Source organism: Trichomycterus rosablanca, chromosome 3 (assembly GCF_030014385.1).
Source record: "Trichomycterus rosablanca isolate fTriRos1 chromosome 3, fTriRos1.hap1, whole genome shotgun sequence".
NCBI classification, from domain to species: Eukaryota; Metazoa; Chordata; class Actinopteri; order Siluriformes; family Trichomycteridae; genus Trichomycterus; species Trichomycterus rosablanca.
In genome coordinates, this window is record NC_085990.1 from 3,862,705 (window position 1) to 3,889,377 (window position 26,673).

The window sequence follows — 26,673 nt, forward strand, 5'->3', positions numbered from 1 at the left end:
CACAGAAAGAATAAATAATTAGAGATCGCTAGAAAAGCAGTTTTCACTGCTTCTATTTTGGGTGTTATTGTCTCATATCACCCCTAGATGGGAGCAGCGTCTTGTTGCAGCGAAAAAAGCTCATTTTTCATAACTTGTGAGCAATATTATTAAATCCTCCCTCCCCCGCCGGTCCATAAAATTATATCTTATATGAAACCGGTCCGTGGTGCAAAAAAGGTTGAGGACCACTGGGCTAGGGTACTAGACCGCTGTGACGCTTGTGCAGCAATTACGCCTTTTTTGACTGTCATGATTGATTACTATAAATGTGTTCTGCATGGATGAAGAGAACAAGTTCTACATGTAAATAACAGCTGCCAAAAGTATTAATCCCTATTTCCTCTGTATAAAAAAAAATGGTTTGATTCTAAATGAAATTTGCATCTTTTACTTCAAGTATAAGGCTGTACGGACGGACAAGCTGAGCCCTGGTATACATCATCATGGTTTCAGTGGAATAAAATAAAGCCATTATGAAACAGTGGTATCAGGTTTATTTAGACCGAGTGTAACAGAATTTGTGTCATTATTTTGCTATTTCAGTTGTACTTTAATAAAATATAAACTATCTAAATCTGCGTTTACCTACTAACAAACAAGAGTTGCATTTTTGTGTGTCTTAGAATTACAGAACCGGTAATTCAGTGTCGCATTCTAAGAAAAACAGAACATGTCTGAAGTGAACTGATGACAGGGTTGCAAATGTAAAGTGCAAAGTTGTTTTTGTCTAAAACACTGGAAGTTTATTGAGAAAGGAAAATATCTTAAATGAAAGGTAATAAAACAGAATAAAAAAGAAGCACTGGCTGGTTTAAACGCTCCACCACTTTGACGTGGTATTTTTAGTGGGTGCGTCTTTTACTAACACGTCCTGGATCTTCTCAGTGGGCAGAGTGATTTGTTGTTCATCTACCTCATCTGGATCTGTTAAGGAAAATAAAAACGATATGAAATAACACACATACAGGGGTCCAATAGCCCAAACAAGCAATAAGTGCTTGCCACCAGTGTTCCCATTAAAACTATTAACATTCTTCTAGCTGCTGTCAAAGCTGCTGAACATCTGAACCCTCACTGCACGGCAGCAGTAATCTCGTGTCCTGCTATGCAAAATGTTTTTGGTCATATTATAATGCTTTTAAGTCACCATCTGAACCTCTGTAAACACTGCAGCAGAGTGTGGATAATGGCCACAACACACTGTCAGAAATCTGGCAACCTATGCATTTTTAAAGCATGATTCCAAGGCAGAAGCCATGAACTGAACATTGATGGGGATCAATAACAATCTCCTGGGATGGGGTGGGTTTTTTGCTATTCTAAAACATTCCTGCTATATCAACAACTAATGGGAACACTGACAAATCCTAGAATTATGTAAAGCTAGTGAGCTGAATATATTTCTATACATTTTTACATCAGTATATGGTGGCATTTTGAGCATTTCTTTTTTTTTCTGTTTTATTTATGCATTTTCTCCCAATTCAGCATAGTCAATTTGTCTTCCGCTGCTGGTGGATCCCTGATTGCAGTCGAGGTGGGTATATTGCTGCTCACGCCTCCTCCGACCCGTGCACAGCCCTTAGCGGAACCCTTTTTCACCCATGCATTCTGCACAAGCGCCTCTCTATCTGCTAATCAGGGTCCTCACACAGCATTTGAAGACCCCACCCACATAGTCTGGTCATCCCGCCCTAGCAGAAACGCGTCTGCTGCAGGCACTGCCAATTATGCCCGCTAGATGGCGCCCAGCCGACTGGTGGTAATGCCGAGTTTCGAACCGAGGAGTTGAGAATCTTGCCACTGGTTTGCTAGAGGAATATCCCGCTGTGCCACCTGGGCATATTTTGAGCATTGCTAAATATTAGGGACATGTGTGAACCAGTGTGAGGACTTCTATAAGGTAGGATAATTTTCTAAAGGCTCTGTATATAATACATGCAATCTTGCACTATAATTATACATTCTAACAAATATTGCTGATTTGATAATTACTGAAGTCAATACAAAAACCTAATTAACGTGGTGAAAGACTTTCTTACAAGGTGTACAGGTGATCCGTGGCCTCATCCACTGTCCATTGCTTTGGCATGTAATGATGGGGTTGTGTCTCTGGATGAAACCCTTCTGACAGTAGTAACGGACTTGAGAATTGGTTGCAAATCGCTGCCGCTGCTGACCAAACTGCTTAGCGTTGAGGACCAGAGGGGGCGGGCCACAAAATGCTGAATTTGGTAAACCACATAAGAGTTAACATGTATTACTAGTAACGATTATTTAAAATATTAAAAATGGTATGTGCGACTCCACCAGGCATTATACTCACTGATGCCCTTTTTACAGGTGTAGGATAGATGGTAGTTACAGGGCACATCACTCCAGTGCCCCTCATCATGCCATACCATTACCACACAGTTCTCTCCTGACAGGAAATAGCTATCAGGCTGGCCATGATACCAGTTGTCATACAGCTGAAGGATATAAGAGAGAAATAATTAATACTTAATGTGTTGGGGCTTTGCTGATTTATTGTCTGGATAACTTGCAGTCATTAAAGTATGACGACGTATTAGGGCCACTGTAAAAAATACTTTTAAGTTTTGATTTCGAGAATAAAGTCGTACAAGTTTTGATTTCGAGATAAAAGTCGAAATATTATGAGAATAAAGTCGAAATATTATGGCCAAAGAGTGTGCAGCCGTCGTAGGTTTGTCAGAGAAGCACGGGTCTCAGTACCTGGATCGGCATGCAAGAGCAGTCTATAATGCGTGTTACTGTGGTTATCCAATAACCCATGATTACTTTTGGGTGGCTGTTTGTATTGTACACTTCCATCCACATGACATGATGACTAAATCTGTCAATGCAACCATTTATAGCGATGCCGTACGGCTTTAGTTTATCGTACGAGTCCATAAGGGTCGGTTGAAGTACTGGTGACGATGCAGACGCCGAGCGCACCGGTGGTGCACGTTCTTCTAAATAAATACAGTTCATTACAAAGCTGTTCCATCATCCTTACACTTATAAAAAACTGGTGCTGATGTGCAGGAGATCGAGGAGTTATTTATTTGTGGAACCGATAAAAAAGTATAACTTTACCAAATCATGAACAAAGAGGTTGCTATGGCCATAATATTTCGACTTTAATCTCGTTATCATTTCAACTTTAATCTCGAAATTGAAACTTAAAAAAATATTTTTCTTTAAAGTGGCCCTAATACGCCGTCGTATTAAAGAAACAAAATTCACACATTAAAAAAAATTACAGTAAAAAACAGGGTGGTGGACTAGAACCTGAAGCTTAATAGAAGTTAAATAAAAAAGAAAAAGACCTCAAAACACACATGTAATTACAACTTGTTTTATAAATCAAAGCATAACAAACAACTTGTGAATGGCCAAGTAATTATTTTACATCTTCAGTATACACACATAAAGTACAGCTGTTTTTTTTATCTCTTTGGGGTGAGAAAGCTGTCGAGGTGGCTCGGTGGTGTAGTAGAAAAACCGTTAATGAAATACCTTAGAGACTACTGTATATTGTGAGTAGAAAAGAGTTTTACTCTTGTCTGCAGAGAAGGATCACATCGACAGAGTCTCAGACAGAGTGTGAGAGTGTGAATGCGATAACACTAAAATAATAAACACCCTTATATACTTTCTTTGGTTACCTTGTTGGACAGTGGAAGATTCCACCGTTAACACCGTTAGCCAGAACACAGGAACTGGTCTAAACCAGCTAGAACTGGGTTTTGAAGGTCATACAATGTAATTGACACACTTCTTATTACATACACCACTTTCCAGTAACATTCTATTTTATACAACAGTTAGTTCCGACCTTACAATCTGATTGGTTGAGAAGCGTTCTAACCGTGCTGATATTGGTGATAACAGCACGGCCTTTTCACACCACAACTGTATTACTCTGCTGACGCGTTGCCATTAACGACAAGCTTCATGCACACAAACGCGCACGCAGGCGACACAGACTTTATTCCCGATCGCGTTTTAAATCCGTTATTTGATATACAATCTAGTGCACCGTGTAGGGAACATAAATCAATTGTCTAATTCACTATCTAGTGCACTATGTAGGGAACATTAATGTGTTTGTAATGTGAACAGTTAGCTTAATAGCCCAGTTAGCAGCTCCTAGAAGTTCTGTTATCACCCATAATCCTTTGGTGTGTGCGAGAGGTTTTTTATTTCTTTTTTTCACTTCGGAGGTTCTTGCCTTTTTCTTCTTGTTCTTCTTACCTCCCTGAAATGAGTTTTTGCAACTTGGGATGTCTGCTTTGTAGTGTTCAACTTTATATTAGTTGTGGAACTACTTTTTGGCGGAAGGTATTGTCAATATTAAAGCATATTTATTATGACATTCAGGGCTTCTTTGATTTATTTTCTTTCTTTACTTTGTAAAAACTGTTGTATAAACTGTTGTATATCACCTTCGGCTCGTGCCTGCGACCAAATCACAGCCGTGATGTTATTCGCGATAACACACTCCCTCTCGTGTAGCAATATTCTTGGAATATTGGAATATGACTACTGGCAATCATGCCCTAAGCATATCTACACGTTGTAAGTAGTGATTGACTATGTATTAATACTTCTTGTGTAAATTAACATTTTTCTCTCACAGTGGGTAGCACTGTCACCTCACAACAAGTTCTTGGGTTTGATCCCCAGGTGAACTGGGCGGGGTTCTTTTTGTGTGGAGTTTGCATGTTCTCCCCGTGTCTGTGTGGGTTTCCTCCGGGAGCTCCGCTTTTCTTTCCACAGTCCAGAGACGTGTAAGTGAGGTGAACTGAAGACTCAAAATTGCCCGTGACTGAATCATGGGTAACCTGTAACTACCTGTCCTGTCATAAATGGAACCAAAGTGCAAAACATGACCTTAAAATCCTAATAAACAAGCAATCAAACACCATTCTGTGTGACCTTCAGGACCTTCAGGCTAAGACAATGACACTCTACTATGCTTTTAGATGTCATCACTCCATGACATAAACACATGCTAATAAAGTGCATGGCTGAAAAATTACCTGAAAAATACACCACAAATTACACTTGCAGCATTTAGCCAAAGCGACTTACAATTATCACTGAGATACATTTTGCAATTGAGGATTAAAGGTCTTGCTTATGGGCCTACAGCTACCCAGAGAAGGTTGCAGCAGTGTAGTAAACACTGGGTAAAAAATAAACTGTGTTACTTGCACACAGACTGACCAACCCTGCAAGAACTGTTGCCACAACAAAGTGTGTACTATAGTAAAGGACATTTTCCTGTCGAGTCTCTCCCTTCTACAAGCAAACAAAATTTACAGGAGTTTATTAATACAATTTATTCAAAAAAGCACATTTTAACTCGCCAAAAACACCTAAATAGTATTAATATCAATACAAATATTAGCCAAAGCTTTAGTTTCCTGATTTATTTAGATATTAAACACAGTGTATTGTTAATATCTGTAATTATCTGTGTACTGTAAATATAGCTGTTGTATAGTGTAGTTTTCTGTGTTTTGGAAACAGTCCACCTAACCATCTTCATACTAGTTTACCTTGTGTATACACATATAAAACTCCTTCTATTGAATAAGGACAGTAGGGTATGAAAATGTAAACAGAATTATGTTTAGCTATCTTGTATGACAGTGGCTGACTACTTAGCAAACAGTTAATGTTGTACCTGCTGTCAGTTTATAAAGCTTTATTGAATAAAAAGCAGCTTTATCCACCCTGATATTTTGTTAACACAACATGAACATGTGACATTTAGTTGGTGGGGCGGTCCGGGTGCTTTCTGTGTGGTTTGCATGTTCTCCCAATGTCTGTGTGGGTTTCCTCCGGGTGCTCCGGTTTCCTCCCACAGCCCAAAGATGTGCAAGTAAGGTGAATTAGAGACACTAAATTGTCCATGACTGTGTTCGATGTAACGTTGTGAACTGATGAATCTTGTGTAATGAGTAACTACCGTTCCTGTCATGAATGTAACCAAAGTGTAAAACAAACGTCAGAATTCTGTGTTCTCCTTTAGCGGTGGTTTTTAAACTCACATTACATACGGTACACTGATTGTTGTAGACTGTGTTTACATGAACAAACATGGATGTGCACTGCTGTATAAATTAGTAGCTCACATCTCAATTCAAACACTACAGACTCAATACAGTCTTTAATGACACTAATAGTGCCACTAATTTGTTGTGTATTTAGTTCAATATGATTGGGACACATCCAGAAATGCTTGTCAAGTACCCTTTTTATTTTTGCATTCTTGATTGAAATATCTTTAAAAAACAAACAAACAAACATATAAAAACATGTTGGTTAAATCAGTTTGTTTGTTTTTTTATTAGGATTTTAACGTCATATTCAGTTACATCCACGACAGAAACGGTAGTTACTCATTACACAAGATTGGACATGGACAATTTTGTATCTCCAATTCACCTCACTTGCATGTCTTTGGACTGTGGGAGGAAACTGGAGCTCCCGGAGGAAACCCAAACAGACACGGGGAGAACATGCAAACTCCACACAAAAAGGACCTGGACTGCTCCACCTGGGAATTGAACCCAGGACCTTCTTGCTGTGAGGCAACAGTGCTACCAACTTAATACAGTAATTCACTTACTCACTCACTTTCTTAACTGCTTATGGCAGGGCAGACACACACACACCCACACACACACATTCACCTATAGGGCAATTCAGTGTCTCCAATTAACCTGACTGCATGTTTTTGGACTGTGGGAGGAAACCGGAGCTCCCGGAGTAAACCCACACAGACATGGGGAGAACATGCAAACTCCACACAGAAAGGACCCGTACTGTTCCATCTGGGAATCAAATCCAGGACCTTCTTGCTGTGAGGCAACAGTGCTACCCACTGAGCCACAGTGCCGCCCACTTAATACAGTAATTAATGACACTAATTTATTTAATGTATTTAGTTCAATACAATTGGGACACATCCAGAAATGCTCGTAAAGTAAACAAATATATACAAACAAATCCTGGTTAAACCAGTAAAGGATGTATAAACACAGTAAAAAATAAATATCTAACCTCTAACCTGATGTAGTCAGGTTAGAGGTGTGATGAATAATAGACAGATTGATCATTTTGCTTGACTGTGATTTGTTTCTGTTTAATATTCGTTACCATTGTGAATAACGGAAGCTTCATCTCTGATTGGTTGACGCATTATTGGGTTTTATATTGAAAAGCATTTTAAAAAGAGGTCTGTAAGCTGGATCCACAACAGTTATGTTTTTAAACAGCTTACCAGTGGGTTTCCGTCAGACCAGCGGAAGTCACCCTCAATGGTCCTGTCGTTGAGACCAGTCCACTGGTACTCCCTGTACTTATCTGTGAAGAGAAACCTGAATGTAAGACATTGTAAACTAATATATTCAGGCTTGAAACAGTCTGTTATGGCTCATCAAACAAATTTGGCTAGTTTCAGGTTAGCCAAAACAAACGGAGTGCGCTTTTGACAAATAACATAATGAAAACATCTAAAAGAAATACACCAATAAAGCATAACATTATGACCACCTTCCTAATATGTGTTGGTCCCCCTTTTGCAGCCCCATAAACAATAAACTGTGATGCTCTGTGTATTCTGACACCTTTCTATCAGAACCAGCATGAACTTCTTCAGCAGCATGAGCTACAGTAGCTCGTCTGCTGGATCGGACCACACGGGCCAGCCTACGCTCCCCACATGCATCAATGAGCCTTGGCCGCCCATGATCCTGTCGCCGGTTTACCACTGTTCCTTCCTTGGACCACTTTTGATATATACTGACCACTGCACACCAGGAACACCCCACAAGAGCTGCAGTTTAGGAGATGCTCTGACCCAGTTGTCTAGCCGTCACAATTTGGCCCTTGTCAAACTCGCTCAGATCCTCACGCTCGCCCATTTTTCCTGCTTTGAGGATAAAATGTTCACTTGCTGCCTAATATATCCCACCCACAAACAGGTGCCGTGATGAAGAGATAATCAATGTTATTCACTTTAGCTGTCAGTGCTCATAATGTTATGCCTGGTCGGTGTATTTACAGCATTAATTCGAGAAGTATCTTGTGCCCTGAGGTGTCAGAACAGGGACCACACTCACAGTGACTCTGACCAGGATAAAATGTTTAAATTTTAATTAAAAAATGATAATGAATATATGATTTCCAGTTATAAGGCTAGAACATGTTTAATGTAGCATTAACTAGTATAACACATGGTAATAGTAAGACAGAATTTCATTAAATGTCACTAATGACCTGCCACTGGTCAGAGTTGCAGTGTGTCAAACACGAGTAAATAAATGTTTTTTAGATCAGGTGGACAAAGCAGAACTTGCTAACACTAGTTTACCATTGATGAAGTGTTGCTCCTCAGGGGACATGACAGAGATCAGATGCCCCCCATACATTCGACAGTGCTGCTCTGCAACCTCCCAGCTCTGGCGCTTCGGAAAATGCTTATAACAGTTGCCCTGGAACTTTTCCCAGCCTGGTTCACACTGCTCTAGATCTACAGAGAGCAATAAAAGGCACACAAAAGTAAACATCACAGCCCAAGCTGGACAGTTTGATGATTCATTCTTGTAGATCATAAATTAATTTTAAACCATGCGTATCAGGATTATCCATTCTGTCTATCTGAAACAGATGTTCTCAAGCTTTTTGTCAGCTGGGCCATAATGTGATGCAGCAATGGATTGCACTCATGTATTTATGAATGGTAGTAATGGTTCTAAGTTCAATAGCACTCTTCCATGTCTCACCGGCCTCAATGGGCCATTTAAAGATAAACTTTATAAATCTTCATACAGTATGTAGACCATAAGGACATCCCATTTCAAAACCGGATGCATTACGTGGAGTTGGAGTTGTTCTCCATTTGTGAGGAGTTGTCCTCCAGATGCGTTTGTGTTCCACCAGATTTTGTGGGAATTTGTGCCCATTCATCAAAAGAACATTAGAGAGGTCATGCACTAAAGTTGGGACAGAAGCCGTGTCTTGCAATCCACATTCCAATTCATCCCAGAGGTGTTCAGTGAAGTTACAGTCAGAAATCTGTCAAGGCTTCTGGAATTCCTCCACACCAAACTCAACAAACCCAGATGCAGTCATGCTGAAACAGGACGTGCCTTTCCCAAACTTAAACATATACGTGGCTGAAATCTCGATTTAGTAATACTTTGGCCAAATAATATACATTTGGTCATATAGAACTGACCTGTTTGGCAGAATTTTCCCCCATAGGTTGGCAAACACAAGCAACGGATGCCAGAGCTGTTGTCCACACAAGTGCCTCCGTTGGCACATGGGTTCTCCACACAGCCATCTAAAACACACACACACACACACACACACACACACACACACACACACACACACACACAATTTGTTTCAGCTGTGTTAGCGAATTAAAAGTTGCGTTTGAGCAAGCTGTACAATATAAGTTTGTCCACTAGGTGGCACCATCATGTAGCAGGTTAAACTACCAGCGTCACTAAATGAAGTGTAAATACCTCAAAAACAAAACTGGTGCTCTAATTTTCAGAGTTTTAATAGAGTTTCAATTACTTCCTCCCCACTTATATTAATACACCATATAATAATAACAACATAAAATGACTCAAATAAATAAGATATAAAGTGTACCACTGTTCACACAGCACTCCATCGTATACACCGATGAGGCATAGCATTAAGACCACCTCCTTGTTTCTACACTCACTGTCCATTTTATCAGCTCCACTTACCATATAGAAGCACTTTGTAGTTCTACAATTACTGACTGTAGTCCATCTGTTTCTCTACATACCTTTTTAGCCTGATTTCACCCTGTTCTTCAATGGTCAGGACGCCACAGGACCACTACAGAGCAGGTATTATTTGGGTGGTGGATCATTCTCAGCACTGCAGTGACACTGACATGGTGGTGTGTTAGTGTGTGTTGTGCTGGTATGAGTGGATTAGACACAGCAGCGCTGATGGACTTTTTAAACACCTCACTGTCACTGCTGGACTGAGAAAAGTCCACCAACCAAAAATATCCAGCCAACAGCGCCCCATGGGCAGCGTCCTGTGACCACTGATGAAGGTCTAGAAGATGACCGACTCAAACAGCAGCAATAGATGATCGATCGGCTCTGACTTTACATCTACAAGGTGGACCAACTAGGTAGGAGTGTCTAATAGAGTGGACAGTGAGTGGACACGGTATTTAAAAACTCCAGCAGCGCTGCTGTGTATGATCCACTCACACCAGCACAACACACACTAACACACCACCACCATGTCATTGTCACTGCAGTGCTGAGAATGATCCACCACCTAAATAATACCTGCTCTGTGGTGGTCCTGTGGGGGTCCTGACCATTGAAGAACAGGGTGAAAGCAGGTTAAAAAAGTATGTAGAGAAACAGATGGACTACAGTCAGTAATTGTAGAACTACAAAGTGCTTCTAAATGGTAAGTGGAGCTGATAAAATGGACAGTGAGCTCGTGCTTAAAGAGCTCGTGCTTCAGGATGAGAACATAGCACAGATAACATAGCTAGCTGGCTAATTTGAGCTAAAAGGGTTCTTTCTGCATGTATCCCCCAGTTTGGTGCACTTTTTGTCACTGCACTTTCTCAGCAGTGATGTGTTGTATAGCTAAACCCTAATGATTAAACACTGATGGATTGAAACAACTACCTGCCTAACTCTGTTCAGAACCACTGAAGTCATGAATATATCACATTACAAAGTAACGGTGTTTTAATTCTCATACCTAAGATGCTTGTACCGATCAGCAGGCTCTCATCCTCCTCCTGTCTGTTACTAGAGATTTCAATGGTCGTCAGGTCATTATAGTCATGTTCCACATCATCTGTTACCATAAAGGGGGTTGGAGTTTTATCCTCTTCAGGATTTTCAGTGGTGGGAACTGCTGTGGAGTGTGACGCGGAGTGTGTTGTGGGGACAGGGCTGTCTGTGATAAGTGAGTCGTCACCACTGAACTCCACATCTGCCCTGAATTCCTGTGGTGGGGTTGCAGGGTTTGGAGTGTTCCAGCTGTGTGTTACGGTCATACCTTGAATCATTGTGACCCCCACGGCAAAATGATCAGTGTTAAGTTCACTCTCATTAAACTCATTAACATCTGTAGTGTTCGGCTGCAATCTGTCCGTAGATGTAAAGGTTAGAGAAGGGTTGACACTGGAATAGGGGAGGTCTGGGTGATCTGTGACTGAAGATACTCCTCCAAAAGACTCTTCTTTTCCAGATAAGTCATCTTCAGAGCTGCTGTCCTCTTGCCTTGCTGGTGTGGTAGTTTTAGCTGGTGGAGTTTCTGTGATATAAATAACAGGCTCTTCTCCTACCTCTTTATGCACAACCTGCATCACTTCCTCCTGTACAACGCTGAAACCAGATGGAGTGCTACTCTCTGGAACAGAGGTCTTCGATTCCTGAGAGACGCTAGCCTCTATTTCCATCTTCTTTGGAGGAAAAGATGAGTCCAACATGTGTGGCCCCGGTGCAGTCGGCAAGGTCAGTAGCAGGATGTCGTAACCATCCCCAGAAGCATCAGTGAATTCTGCTTCTTTTTCCTCCTCATGTGTAGGGGTTACAGTTACTTCTAAATTAAGATCACTTTTATTATGAGTAGAAGTGAGAGTAACTGTTAATGATTCAGCTGAAGTAGTGTCTGTTTCCTGCTCCATGTGAGCTACAGTCTTAAAAGTGTCTGTTGCATGACTTGGCTCAAAACCTGTAAAGAAATAACATTTATAAATCAGTTTGATCAGACCACCATTGTAACCCTAAAGGTTATTGATTTTTTTGCACCATGGAACGGTTTCATATAAAATATAATTTCACGGACCGGCGGGGGAGGGAGGATTTAAAATAGAATAACTATACTGCTCACAAATGAGCTTCCCCCTGGGGGTGATATGAGACGATAAACACTGGTGTGTTGGAAATGGAAGCAGTGTTTTCATCGCTGATTAGAGATCTCTAATTATTTATTCTTTCTGTGCATCCCGTTAGTACATGACCCACGAACCGGTACTGGTCCGTGGCCCGGTGGTTGGGGACCACTGGCCTAAATAATTAAAATATTTTATATTAAGTGACATTTTAGATATTTCTTTAAAAGCCGCTTCTAAAAAAGTTCCATGCTGAAAGACTGTTACCCCTTTTCCACCGACGCAGTTCCGGTTCCGTTCCGGTTCCCAAACTTGATTTTGAACCGGTTCCGCTTGTTTCCACCAAAAAAAAGCGAACTAGCGTTCTAATCTGGCACCACAGAATACTTGGTTTTTCAGAGCGAACCGTGACATCATCTGTGGGTGTGTCACAGTGTAGAGGTTTGAGAAACTGCAAAACTGCGTTTCATCTTTTAAAGTTCACCTGATTACATTTTCAGCCAGTTTGCCGCTGATATTCACTGATATGAGATGAACTGTTTGATATGACGTGGTAAAAGTGACCCGGACAGTACGAACAACGCTTAACGTGAAAAATAAAGCATAATGTGGCTTGTTGTACTAAAAAACAACCGATTAATTTGGGCAGTACAGAGCACTTATAACCAGTACAGAGCGCTTATAACCAGTACAGAGCGCTTATAACCAGTAATAACGGAGAGAAATTTAGTGTTTCTGTGTCGTACTTTTAGTACATTCAGCCACGTTACTCTTTATTTAGTTGAAGCTTTTTGCGGATTAAGAACCCCGAGCTGCATAAACACACACGTGAAGTAAATCCAGTTAAACACAGATACATGTGGAGCTTTTAGACTGGGTTTCATGGTTATTTCACACAGATGGATGTTCATGTCGTGGAACTTTAATGATGTTTTATCGCTCAAGTCAAGCGCTGAGCAAATCGGCTATTTATGCCGAGAGTTGCGGTGAGAGCGAAGCGCAAAATGCTTCTCACGTCAGTGAACTAAAGAAAACAACAACCACGACAAACGTGTCTACGTCTTCTTATCACCAATAGTTGAGCGATGCTTTTTGTATAAAAACGAACATCTGTAACAGCAGCACAAATGCTCACAGGTAATCTACATGCTCCACCATCATGTTACAACTCTTTACTTTCTTTATGTAACGCCCACCGTTGATGACGCAGGCTTGGCTCCCAAAAACTGGTGGAAACGCGGGTCGGGTCTCTACAAAACACCACAGAACCGGTTCAAGAACCAGAGTTATTTTGGTGGAAAAGTGCTATGAGAGGATTCTGATGCCGTGTTGTAAAATGTTTTATGGTCAGATGAGATCAATATTAAACTTTTTGGACAGAACTCTTAGAGATGTGTTTTGAGAAAACCAAACACAGCACACCACCAAAAATACACCACACATGGTGGTGGAAAAATTATGTTATATGGATGTTATAGGGATGTTTCTCTTCAGCATGAGCTGGGCAGTGGGACAGGATTAAAGGGAAAATGGATGCTGCCAAGTACATCCAAGTTCTTGGGAAAACTTGCAGCCCTCTGCTAGACAGCTGAGGATGTCCAGGAGGTTTACTTTCCAGCACCACAATAATCCTAAACACACCACCAAAAAAGGATTGGAAGGAGAATGTCCTTCAGTGGCCAAGTCTGATCCCTGACCTGATCCAGCAGAAAGTCTGTGGATGGATTTGAAGAGAGCAGTGCATTGGAAATCGGCAAATAGGAAGAATGAGAATTATGCCCCAATCTAGGTGTGCAAAGCTAGTAGAAACATATCCAAACAGACTTATGGCTGTAATTAAAGCAAAAGGTGGCTCTGCAAAGTACTAAATCAAGGGACTGATCACTTTTCCAACCAGAAAGCAGAAGACAAGAGGATCCTCAGAATGTCTATGACGAGAAAATAGTGCTTATCCAACCGACAAAATCACCAACCCACCTTCCAATAGAAGCCACTATACTGACCGCAGACTTCCAGCTGTGTGTTAAGATTACACTCGACTAAAATGACTTTTAAAATTGAAAATATGTTGTAGTTTGAATTTATTAGCTAATAAACTGACTACCAGTCAGGGCCTGAAAGTCGATTTACATCTTGTTCCCCATGTCTATGTGAATTTCATCTGGTACTGTAGTTTCCTTCTACCTCCCAAAAATCTGCAGAAGGTAAAACATTTGCTCCAAATTACTTGTAAGAAAGTAAATATGTGTCTGCTGGCCCTGTCATTTGCTGTGCCCAGCATGTATCTTGCCCTGCCATGCCTTGCTACAAGTGTTTCAAAGTAGCGCTGACCAGAACCATGACCACTCACTTGTAAACTTTAGAGAAATTGAATGATTGAATACTTACTTGCTGTGGACTGACTCAGATTTGTCAACAGAGCACTTTCTGTGGTAGTTTCAACTGATGAAGGTTCATCTAAATCTTCCTGATACTGGGTGACAAGGTGTCCCATCTTCTCTGTAGATACTGTAGACATGTCCCCGTCTAAGCCCTCTGTGGTACCTGAAGAGATGGGCTGGGTTGTGTGTGTGTGGTCCAGATCTGATCCCACTGAAACAGAGGTGTTTGCTGCAAGACCTTCTACATCAGTAACATGTTCATCCTCATGGCTTTCAGTCTGATCATCGAGGTCAGTGACAGGCACAGGCTGGAAGTGTTTAGGTCCTCCAGTCTCTTGCATTACATACAGTTTCTCCAGGTCTTCAGCTGTAGTGTTTGATTTGCTTTCAGTGTAAGTTGTGTATTCTGCTTTCTCTTCTGGTTCCAGGGTGGTGTCTGGCATTGGCAGATAGTGTTTATGATTCTCATAATCCACCTTGTATTCCTCTGTGCTATTCTCCGTCTCTTGATGTTCTTCTGGTAATGGCTGATTACGACTGGGCTCTAGATGTAACTCTGGTATTGCTTCAAAGACAGTCAGATTGGTCTGTACTTCTTGCTCGGAGCTTTGAGTTGAGTTAGTTGACTCTCCATACATCTCTGTAGTGGTGAGAACATCACTGCTGGAAGCGTTATCAGATGGAGACGGTGTAAATTTTGTTTTCACTTGAGGGTGTTTACTGGTAACTGAAAAGGTCTCAACGGCTCCTTGTGCCTCATTCTCGGTGTGCTGCGTCACATGACTCAGACTGAATTCCTCCTGGGGGTCAGTTAGGGTCACAATGTCCTGGCCGATGTCCTCTGGCTCTGTGGACAAATACTCCAAGGAGGAGACTGTTTGGGAATCAACGTTATCTAAAGACAATGAAAAAGAACAACATACAGATTTGTAAATCTAACCAACACAAGCATTTACAGTGTGTTAGCAATATGCTATGCTCGTTACCTTTGAAACAGTAGACATCGTAGCGGGTTTGAGGGTCAGGAAAACCCGTCTGATTGCTGTAGCGATAGACCGTCTTGACCCCAGGTTCAGGCCCTCCGCAACGCTCTCGTGGAGTTACGATAGGATAGCGTACACTGCCATCAGCTAGCCAGCCTGGGCTGCAGTGGTTCAGACCATCATTCCAAGCAGCATACAGCTGGCCAGTAGTGGCTAGTTCTGCACCCTGCTGCTCACAGTACGCTTTAGCTTCAGCTAGAGTGAAACGCTCCGAGCTGGTCCCATGGAACACCTCACCTGATTTAAAAAAATGTAAATTATAATAGGATATTATACTATATGTGGCATATACTTATATACACTGATCAGCCATAACATTAAAACCACCTCCTTGTTGTCCATTTTATCAGCTCCACTTACCATATAGAAGCACTTTGTAGTTCTACAATTACTGACTGTAGTCCATCTGTTTCTATACATACATTTTTTAACCTGCTTTCACCCTGTTCTTCTATGGTAAGGACCCCCACAGGACCACCACAGAGCAGGTATTATTTGGGTGGTGGATCATTCTCAGCACTGCAGTGACACTGACATGGTGGTGGTGTGTTAGTGTGTGTTGTGCTGGTATGAGTAGATCAGACACAGCAGCGCTGCTGGAGTTTTTAAATACCGTGTCCACTCACTGTCCACTCTATTAGACACTCCTACCTAATTGGTTCACCTTGTAGATGTAAAGTCAGAGACGATCGCTCATCTATTGCTGCTGTTTGTCATCTTCTAGACCTTCATCAGTGGTCACAGGATGCTGCTCACAGGGCGCTGTTGGCTGGATATTTTTGGTTGGTGGACTATTCTCAGTCCAGCAGTGACAGTGAGGTGTTTAAAAACAAAACTCATACCAGCACAACACACACTAACACACCACCACCATGTCAGTGTCACTGCAGTGCTGAGAATGTTCCACCACCTAAATAATACCTGCTCTGTAGTGGTCCTGTGGGGGTCCTGATCATTAAAGAACAGCATGAAAGGGGCTAACAAAGCATGCAGAGAAACAGATGGACTACAGTCAGTAATTGTAGAACTACAAAGTGCTTCTATATGGTAAGTGGAGCTGATAAAATGGACAGTGAGTGTAGAAACAAGGAGGTGGTTTTAATGTTATGGCTGATCGGTATATATATATTGTTCACTGATCTGAAATGTTAAGCAGGACAAACATACGTTAACAGAAGAAACTGTGTAATAACGTCCCCAAACCACTGTATAAAAAACATAGCCAGAAAATACAATTTAAAAGTATCACTTCTTACCGTGGATGTTCTCTATGTAGCAATAAACATCATAAAGCTCATCAGGTTCCAGATTCCCGTAATTACGAACCCCTGGCATGTTATCCATGTCTCCAAAACAGCCCTCACGAGGCAATTGGATGGGATATCTGAAAAAAATATACTTATTTTATATTAAACTTAATAAAACCAATCATTAAACAATTCAAGATAAGATTTGTTTAAAATTGCTAACTACATTTTCTGCTAGAAAAAAAGCAATTATTTGAGTCATGAATCAAAAAGCTAGTTAGCTGCATTACAAATCAAATAATTATCTTGGTACAAAATCAAAACGCTTAAGCTTACGACTTTTATAGGCATTTTAAACCATAAGTTATTTTGTGTCAATATTTAATATGCCATATTTATACAAATAACTTATGTATAAATAAAACATAAATATAATTATGCAATTAAAATTATAATTTTGTATAGAACCACATATCAAGCTTTGCAAATTTTGTGTGGTGCTAGATCGCTATCTGGTACAACTATCAATACTTTTACTGTTATACACCGACAAGGCATAACATTATGACCACTGACAGGTGAAGTGAACAGCACTGATTATCTCTTCATCACGGCACCTGTTAGTGGGGGGGGTATATTAGCCAGCAAGTGAACATTTTATCCTCAAAGTTGATGTTAGAAGCAGGAAAAATGGGCGAGCGTGAGGATCTGAGCGAGTTTGACGAGGGCTGAATTGTGATGGCTAGACGACTGGGTCAGAGCATCTCCAAAACTGCAGCTCTTGTGGGGTGTGTCCCGGTCTGCAGTGGTCAGTATCTGTCAAAAGTGGTCCAAGGCAGGAACAGTGGTAAACCGGCGACAGGATCATGGGCGGCCAAGGCTCATTGATGCATGTTGGGAGCGAAGGCTGGTCCGTGTGGTCTGATCCAACAGACGAGCTACTGTAGCTCAAACTGCTGAAGAAATTCATGCTGGTTCTGATAGAAAGGTGTCAGAATACACAGGGCATCACAGTTTGTTGCGTATGGGGCAGCAAAAGGGGGACCAACACAATATCAGAAAGGTGGTCATAATGTAATGCCTCGTCAGTGTATACTGCTTAACAAATGTGCTATAATTGAAAAAATATATAAATAACACAATATCATCATAGCTTACAGTGTATCTTGGAATTTTAAGTCATTACAAACAGTAGGAAAGTTTGATACTTAGTACTGAGTATCTGGATGAACTTTGGATGATGCTTTATGTACATTTTATGGACAGGAAGTGGGCTCCAAAACAGTAAATAATAATAAACAGAAGCTGATCTACAGTACATTGTGAATAAATTCTCCCATAAGCGGTTTTACTCTTTACTTTATTAAATTGTGCTTCACTCTTCAAACTACTAACAGCAGTCTGAGACACGGGTTGGACAAGGTAGGAAATGTTTTTATGTGGAAATCCACTGACCTGACAGTACCATCTGCTAACCAGCCAGCGTCACACTGCTCATAGCCGCTGTGGTACGCAGCCAAGAGCTGATCTGGAGTGGCAATCTGAGCCCCGATGTCTTCACACGCATCCTGAGCGTCCTCGAATGAGAACGCATAGCGACTGGAGGCATGCCGATAATGAAACACCACACCTAAAATGGTTTAATATAATAAATGCTTTCTGTTTTTAAAGACTTATGTAAAATTAGGCGAGGACAGTCATGAAAACTAGTTCCACCAATTGTGATACCAACTGTGCCATGTACAGGTTAGCTCATAAGTTTAGAAATACCTAAGATAAGCAGGTTTGATTATGCACATAAATGAGTAGGTACTACTAGGTACTAGGTAGTAAATATATTAAAAATTACTCTATGTAGACACTGTATACAAGTATAAAGATTCCAGGTAAGCAACAATAGCACATAGCCAATGTTTTGGCTTGCAGATCCCATGAGCAACCGCACTGACGTAACTATATCTATATGTTCACTCTTGATGCAAGTTCCCAGCTTTGGTTTTGGATCAGCTTAGTCATCACAGTGCAGAAGCAACATTTTTCATTTAAAACATTTGACTTCTAATCCTTGCATTTCCACTTCCTCCCAAAAAAGTCAGAAGTCTCTCTTTAAATGGAGGAAATGTTACTTCTGTCCAAGTGGATTTAATGTCTAAAAAAGGTTTAAAAAAAAAAAAGAACTTAATAGAACTTGTGGCTGAGAGTGATGGTGTGATAATTACCTTTCACTTTGATCTGAGCCAGGTCATGAGCATCTTCCAGTCCATGCTGGACTTCGCAGCGGTAGAACCCAGTATCGTTGCGCTTTAGGTCATCTAGCTGGAGAGTTAGATCAGCCGGGGAGGAAACGTAGTTTGGCAGGGAGGCCCGACCTTTGTAAGCCTCACTGATCTTCACCCTGTCCCCTCTGGCCACCAGGATCTCAGTCTCTCGGCCAGAGTACAGCATGCTCCACTTTATTCGTGGTATACTGTGCACTGCAAGCCGACCCAGCGAGGACAGAGTTGGGGAAGGCATTGACATGGTAAAGAAGCATGGCAGAGTTAGGGAGCCTCCCAAAATGGCAGATGCAGGCGGACTGTCAGGAATCGTAACTTTCAAGAGTCTTGTTTCATCTGTCAAAAAGATACAGCATGACTTGGGATGTGCTTTATACACTGAGCAGCCATAACATTAAAACCACCTCCTTGTTTCTACACTCACTGTCCATTTTAGGTAGGAGTGTCTAATAGAGTGGACAGTGAGTGGACACGGTATTTATTCATACCAGAGAAATAGATGGACTACAGTCAGTAATTGTAGAACTACAAAGTGCTTCTACATGGTAAGTGGAGCTGATAAAATGGACAGTGAGTGTAGAAACAAGGAGGTGGTTTTAATGTTATGCCTGATTGGTGTAAACCCTAAGCTTATTTCACTATCATGCCAAGCTTCTGTAAAAGCAGCAATACAGTAAATAACCAGCTGATAAATAAACCTCCCCAGCTAAGCATTTTACTTACCTTTACCTTAACTCTACTGTGATGAGTTCTAAACATATAGAAGAGTCTATGCAGAGTAACATCACTAATTATGTGCAATATGTGTTGATAATTATTCTTAGCCTTAGTGTCAGTAAGTGGACGTGACATACCTGGTCCGGATCCCTGGACAGCAGAGGACAGCAGGACAAAGGGACAGATGGCACGCAGCAGAAGAGACCAAAACATCACTGATCTGAGAAGGAAACAGAGTAAAGAACAACATGACAGCAAAGGTGAACTCAGCCGTTCTGACAGATACAGTAAAGTCAGTGACTAATTTTATAAGATCAAGGTCTGTTGAATACCTTTCTAGACTTCTTAGATATACTTTATATTTTATATTTGTATATTATATACATATACAGATGTACAGTACAATTAAATTCTTTCTTCGCATATCCCAGCTTGTTTGGAAACTGGGGTCAGAGCACAGGGTCAGCCATCGTTCCTGATTTTGGATTTTAAGGGGAAGAATTTAACTAATTTTAACTTTTTTATTGTAGCTTTAAAAACTATTTTGTTGGGTAATTGTCTTTGTGGTTTTAGATACACATCTTATTTTGACTTAACTGGTGAGGATTTATGAATAGAAGATCTGGCAACCCTGGGTCCTTTTTAATGTGCATGAGCCAAGACTCAGTGGGCTTTTAGAGCTCTGGGATGTGCTCAGAATCCCAATAAAGAGACAAACTAGTTTTCTGTTCCTTACATACAATATTAACAAAAACCCTTTTTTGGTTTTGCCCAACTGTTATAATACAGCTGCTTGTCTTAATGTTTAAGTCCACAGCTGTGGAAAAGATATTCAGTTTTTAATCCCAGTTAGTTACTTATGACACAGGAAACAAGAAATAAAGAAAGGACCTCCTGTTATACCAGTTACACTGGGATCAGCTTAGATAAATAATCTGAATGGTATTTTTTGCATATTAAAATATATTTGGGATTATATTCACAAACCTCTTCTTGGAATTGTGTGACAACAAAAATGGCACACAATTAAGCTTTGCAAAATAGTATAATCAACCTAGATTTGGGCTGAAGATGCCATCTAGCTAAAAAGTATATATTAAAGCATACTGGTATTTATTGTAATTACAGAAGTTCATTTCTACTCTTGGCTGTTTTTAGATCCTGGTCCTTTAGACCAGCCAGATGTTAAAACATAACATAAAAAGCTTCCACATAATTCAAAAGGTTAATATAAAGATTCTTTAGGAACTATTTTTCCGAACAAAGACCGATTTAGGAACCTTTGATTTTAACTGTCAGCATCAGACTTAACATTTACATTTTCGGCATTTAGCAGATGCTTTTTTATTCAAAGCGACTTACAGTATTGTGACAGTATATCGTTTAAGTAATTGAGGGTCCAACAGTGGCAACCTAGCAGTAGTGGGGCTTGAACCAGCGAGCTTTCGATTAGTAGTCCAGTACCTTAACCACTATGCTACAACTGCCCTTAATGACTGAGTCGGTTGAACAAATTGTTGTTGCAGGGCTGCTCACACTACCTGAGCACTTGTGACTGGCATGTGCCAAGTCCTGCTTAAAACCGACATTGTTGGAGAATGTCCACACATGTTTGGATAGGCTTAGCATCAAAAAATCAGATTAAAGGTTAGCACACATGTTCATACAACAAACACTAAAACATTTACAACCAAACGTCTCCGAAAAAGCCAAACAAGCTTCTTCAGTGCCACCCTGCTTCTGTTAAAAGAGGAAATATTTCAATACCACACTGGCATTTCTCATTTTAATTACAGGAGAGGATGCTGCTACGGGACCCTTTCAATTAGCTAAAGACATCTGGAAGAAGTGGTTTACTGTGAGCTGAATACAAGACCTACAAAATTCAGTTATCCTTTCTGTGTACAAGACTCAGGAAGCAGAGGGTATTTTTTGGCCATAAGACCCATAAAGTCAGATCCAGACATCTGGGAGAAGTGGTTTACAGTGGGAATTAAACAGGAACTACAAAGCCCAGAGTAATCCTTCCTGTGTACATGAAAGACTTAAGCACGGAAGAGCAGAAGGTATTGACATCTCTATTACCTTTACAAAGCCATGGGAGTGGGGAGTGAAGAATAGCGAGGGCGTGAGTGTCTGAGAGCAGTGGAAACTGAAGTTAACAACGTGAAAAGAGAGAAAGTGCCGTCCTGAGCAGAAAATCACCGGGTGCCTCATGGGCGCCCCTAACAGAGTGAACCTCGGATTTAATGCCCAGTTTGTGCTTGGGGAAAATTAGAGAGGCAAATGTAATTGTTAGTGGCTCCCAAAATGCCTTAAAAATTAAGGAAACCTAAATGGTTAAAGAGACTTAACTACATTTACCATCAAGCTGCAGGCTATGTTGCAATTTATCTTATTTTCTTTAACTAGAATTTTACTGCTTTTTCTAACCCTCAGTTTTCTCAGTCTAGCCTAGATAGTCTGGCTCTGATTGTTAATGGGAGCACTGGGGCTGTCAGCTTTAATGTACATTTGTGTTCCTGGAAAGCCATTCTTCCCCCAATGCTCACAGCGCATGATGGCCTTCAGCCATGACCACATTTCCATGATCCAAAGCAAAGTAAGCTAGACTGCTTGTTCAGTGGGTAGGCAGGAAAAAAAGGAGCCCGGCAACCTCAGGAGCGCTTATACAGAATACAAAATGATTTCAGGGAGAAAGGCAAGGCTTTACACAGCGATACCATAGGTCATGTCAGGATGTAGAGAATGAGCGAGGGGAGAGAAAAAAGGGAACTAAATAACAGCTAAAACAACATGCTTTTAATCCCCCAGCAGGCCATGTGGCAGTTTAAACTAGCCTTATTTATTTGGGTTTTTTATGTACAGTGTTATGGCTACTTTTTTATTTTCCAGGTTCAAAACGGTCATAAAATGCAGCAAATGGGTTTTCACATGCCATTTATACTGTGGAATGAAGCTTTGTCTACTGCTGTTCCACCATTTAAAAAAACAGCTCTACCATGGCAATTCCTTACTGCCCACAGAAGCTGGTCACCTGTTTCACCTCAGAAGACTTAAACTGAACGCTTGGCAACCAAAACATACAGACTGATGGAAAATGAAAAAGCTGAAATGCTTTAGCACTACATTAGTCTCACTTACTTTGCCAAAAACCACTGAAATACTGTAATAGTGACTTTAGGGGGAAAAAACAAAAGGACAAAAAACAGCCACACATTTTCTAAAAGACATTCTCTCAGTTAATGATTTGATGTAGTTAGTAGTGAATTGCTGTCTAACAAATCATTATCAACACTCCCATAGTTGTATGCTTGGTTGAGATCTGGTTACTGATTACTTTGTTCCCCTACTTGTCAAATTATTCATTTATTTATGCATTTTCTCCCAATTTAGTGTAGTCAATCTGTCTTCCGCTGCTGGGGGATCCCTGATTGCAGTCTAGGTGGGTATATTGCAGCTCACGCCTCCTCCGACCCGCCCTATGCACTCTTTGCACAGGCGTCTCTCTATCTGCCAATCAGGGTCCTTACACAGTGTTTGAAGACCCCACCAACATAGTCCGGTCATCCCGCCCTAGCAGAGATGTGTCTGCTGCAGGCACTGTCAATTGTGCTTGCTAGATGGTGCCCAGCCGACCGGTGGCAATGCCGAATTTTGATCCACTCATACCAGCACAACACACAATAAGACACCACCACCATGTCAGTGTCACTGCAGTGCAGAGAATGATCCTTCACCTAAATAATACCTGCTCTGTGGTGGTGCTGTGGGGGTCCTGACCATTGAAGAACAGCATGAAAGGGGGCTAATTACACCTCAAATGTAATGTACTCCATCGCTTCCTAACTAACCTGGCAGAAGAATTGCTCTATCACATGCAAATTTAACTGAGATTTAATTACATTTTCATGTTCACGGCTTTATACTGGTAAGGGTGGGTCTGGTTTTCCTGGAATCACTGGGTGCAATGCAGTAACATACCTCAGACAGGCCGGCAAACCGTCTACCACCCTCAGACATAGCCAATCATGTTTGTATGTCGACCCCTGACTGACTGATAGCACTGCTTGTGAGTCAAACCCTGGATCCCAGCAGTAGTGGGTTACTTTCATTTACTGCTGCACTACTCAAGTGCCTATGACAGTGTTTTTAAATATATTTTATCCAACCCCTTAATGTGCATGTCAATGCCTAAGATCCGTGACTTATTAAATGTTGTGATGATGATAGTTACTCATAGTACATGTGTTGATATGAACAGGCATAAAGAACTGAGTGACTTTGATAGAGGCCAAATTATTATGGCCAGGTGACTGGGTTGAATCTCCGAAATAGCAAGGGGTGCTTACAGGCAGCCGTGGTGAGTACCTACAGAGAGTGATCTGAAGATAAACAAGCCACGAACCTCCAACAGGTCATTGATGCCAGAGCACATAAAGGCTATGGCGCCTGGTATGGACCAGCAGAAAAGCTACGAAGCTACTGTGGCTCAAATTGCGGATCATATAAATATTGGCAATGAGGTGAATGTGTCACACACACTCGCACAGTGCTTTAAACCCTTCTGTATATGGGGATACAAAGTCACAGGCCAATCAAAGTGCCCATTTAAATCCTGTCCACCTTCTAAAACAACTACATTAAGCATGCAGGCATTAGAACTGAACATCAGAACATTGGAAGAAGGTTGACTAGTCTGACAAATCCTCTTTTCTCCAAGATGATGTGGAAGGTCGGGCACGTGTGCATTATTTATTAGAAAAAGACATAGCACCAGGATGCACAGTAGGACGATCCATCTCAAAACGTACAAAAGTTGAAGGACCCGCTGGTACCAGATGCCACAAGACTCCTTCAGATGTCTTGTGAAGTCCGAGTCTCAAGAGGTCAGAGCTGTTTTGACAGCGTAGGCAGGTGGTCCTAATTATTTGCCTGATCAGTGTATAAACACCAGAGCTGGCCATAATTTCTGAATAATAATAATGCTATTAAGTGTATTATTTTAAAAAGCTAACATAATTAAATATATGTTCAGCATTTGAAAACTGTTCAGGTAAACTATCTACACTGATCAGCTATAACATTAAAACCACCTCCTTGTTTCTACACTCACTGTCCATTTTATCAGCTCCACTAACCGTATAGAAGCACAGGACACCACAGAGCAGGTATTATTTAGGTGGTGGATCATTCTCAGCACTGCAGTGACACTGACAAAAATTTAAATTATAATAGGATATTATACTATATGTGGCATATACTTATATACACTGATCAGCCATAACATTAAAACCACCTCCTTGTTGTCCATTTTATCAGCTCCACTTACCATATAGAAGCACTTTGTAGTTCTACAATTACTGACTGTAGTCCATCTGTTTCTATACATACATTTTTTAACCTGCTTTCACCCTGTTCTTCAATGGTCAGGACCCCCACAGGACCACCACAGAGCAGGTATTATTTGGGTGGTGGATCATTCTCAGCACTGCAGTGACACTGACATGGTGGTGGTGTGTTAGTGTGTGTTGTGCTGGTATGAGTAGATCAGACACAGCAGCGCTGCTGGAGTTTTTAAATACCGTGTCCACTCACTGTCCACTCTATTAGACACTACTACCTAGTTGGTCCACCTTGTAGATGTAAAGTCAGAGACGATCGCTCATCTATTGCTGCTGTTTGAGTCGATCCTCTTCTAGACCTTCATCAGTAGTCACAGGACGCTGCCCACGGGGCGCTGTTGGCTGGATATATTTTTGGTTGGTGGACTATTCTCAGCCCAGCAGTCACAGTGAGGTGTTTAAAAAGTCCATCAGTGCCACTGTGCCTTATGCACTCATACCAGCACAACACACACTAACACACCACCACCATGTCAGTGTCACTGCAGTGCTGAGAATGATCCACCACCTAAATAATACCTGCACTGTGGTGGTCCTGTGCTTCTATATGGTAAGTGGAGCTGATAAAATGGACAGTGAGTGTAGAAACAAGGAGGTGGTTTTAATGTTATGGCTCAGATATAACTGAAGACCGTTTTGAGCTTTGGAGAGTTGAGCACTCTGTGTAAGACAGTTAGAATCTCCAATGTCAGGAGCAGATGACATCCTTGTAACTGCCAGGCTCTGATCCTGACCCATTAAAAAAAAAATAGCAAAAGACAACCAAAAATACATCAAAACGTCAGCATAGAGTCAAACATGAAGAGTTTCAGAGGGAAAAAAGTCATTTAGGCAGTTAATGGATGCTTTCGTTTTAAATTCGAAAGTAGTCATTAGTTTAGAGTAATTACAGTGATATAAAATCAGATTAAACTTAAAATTACACAGTCCATAAGACTCCACCATTAGTTTTTAACATCCAGGCCACAATCACCACCAAGAACGACACTAAAAATGTTACTCCTGAATTGATGTGCAGTGTCTACTTTCAGTCTATGTAAACTATAACAACATTAAATAAAAGTATTTTTAGATTATCCATTATGTGTGGCTTTTTTGTCAAACCAGACTACATAGCACAAAACTTAAAATAAGAATACAAGCAAATACTCAATTACATTTAGCATAATAGTTATGTTACCTACCTCATTTCCATACAGACTGCATGCACAGTATTGCTTAGCTGATGTTGCTCTGGTGCAGGAATGATGTTATATTGTGGGTTTTCTCTAGATGAATTTTGCTTTTTGAGAAAGCTAAAGAACCTGAGCCCTGAGTGTCCAGAGAGAGAGAATGAGTGGTGCACAGAGAAAGTAAGCAAGGAGTGTATAATGTGAGCTTCTCTCTCTCTCTCTTTCTCCCTCTCTCTCACTTTCTTTTTTAGTGACAGTAAGCCCTTTTTCATTCAGCCTGAAGGATGATGAGAGAAAAGTAGGACGACAATGGGGCGCTCAAGTGTAAATGCTCTAAAGGAGGGGAAATCCAGAGTGTAAGGATGGCTGAAGGATGGCAAATGAGCTCATGTAAGTCATCAAAATTAGCCAGGAAAAACTGAATGAAAGGAAGTGTTAAAAGT

The 26,673-nt window shown here is 41.0% G+C and overlaps 1 protein-coding gene across 1 annotated transcript; it reads right to left on the minus strand.

Annotated features, from left to right (window-relative positions):
- Nucleotides 1-522: 522 nt before the first annotated feature.
- bcan (brevican) lies at nt 523-26,303 on the minus strand. Its single transcript, XM_062991567.1, has 14 exons — nt 26,243-26,303; nt 19,791-19,873; nt 18,880-19,272; nt 18,116-18,290; nt 16,670-16,797; nt 15,357-15,650; nt 14,378-15,265; nt 10,849-11,829; nt 9,305-9,412; nt 8,438-8,596; nt 7,346-7,428; nt 2,369-2,513; nt 2,085-2,267; nt 523-966 (listed from the first exon to the last, which is right to left on the minus strand). The coding sequence occupies exons 1-14, from the start codon at nt 26,251-26,253 to the stop codon at nt 854-856; spliced, it is 3,744 nt and encodes a 1,247-aa protein (XP_062847637.1). The 5' UTR covers nt 26,254-26,303; the 3' UTR covers nt 523-853.
- Between the last annotated feature and the right edge of the window lie 370 nt (nt 26,304-26,673).

Coding starts and splice junctions, on each gene's coding strand:
- bcan (XM_062991567.1), bottom strand. Junction 9,413..10,848: donor GATCGGTACAAGCATCTTAG/GTATGAGAATTA, acceptor TGTGTGTTTTAG/ATGGCTGTGTGGAGAACCCA. Junction 8,597..9,304: donor GGGAAAATTCTGCCAAACAG/GTCAGTTCTATA, acceptor TGCTCTCTGTAG/ATCTAGAGCAGTGTGAACCA.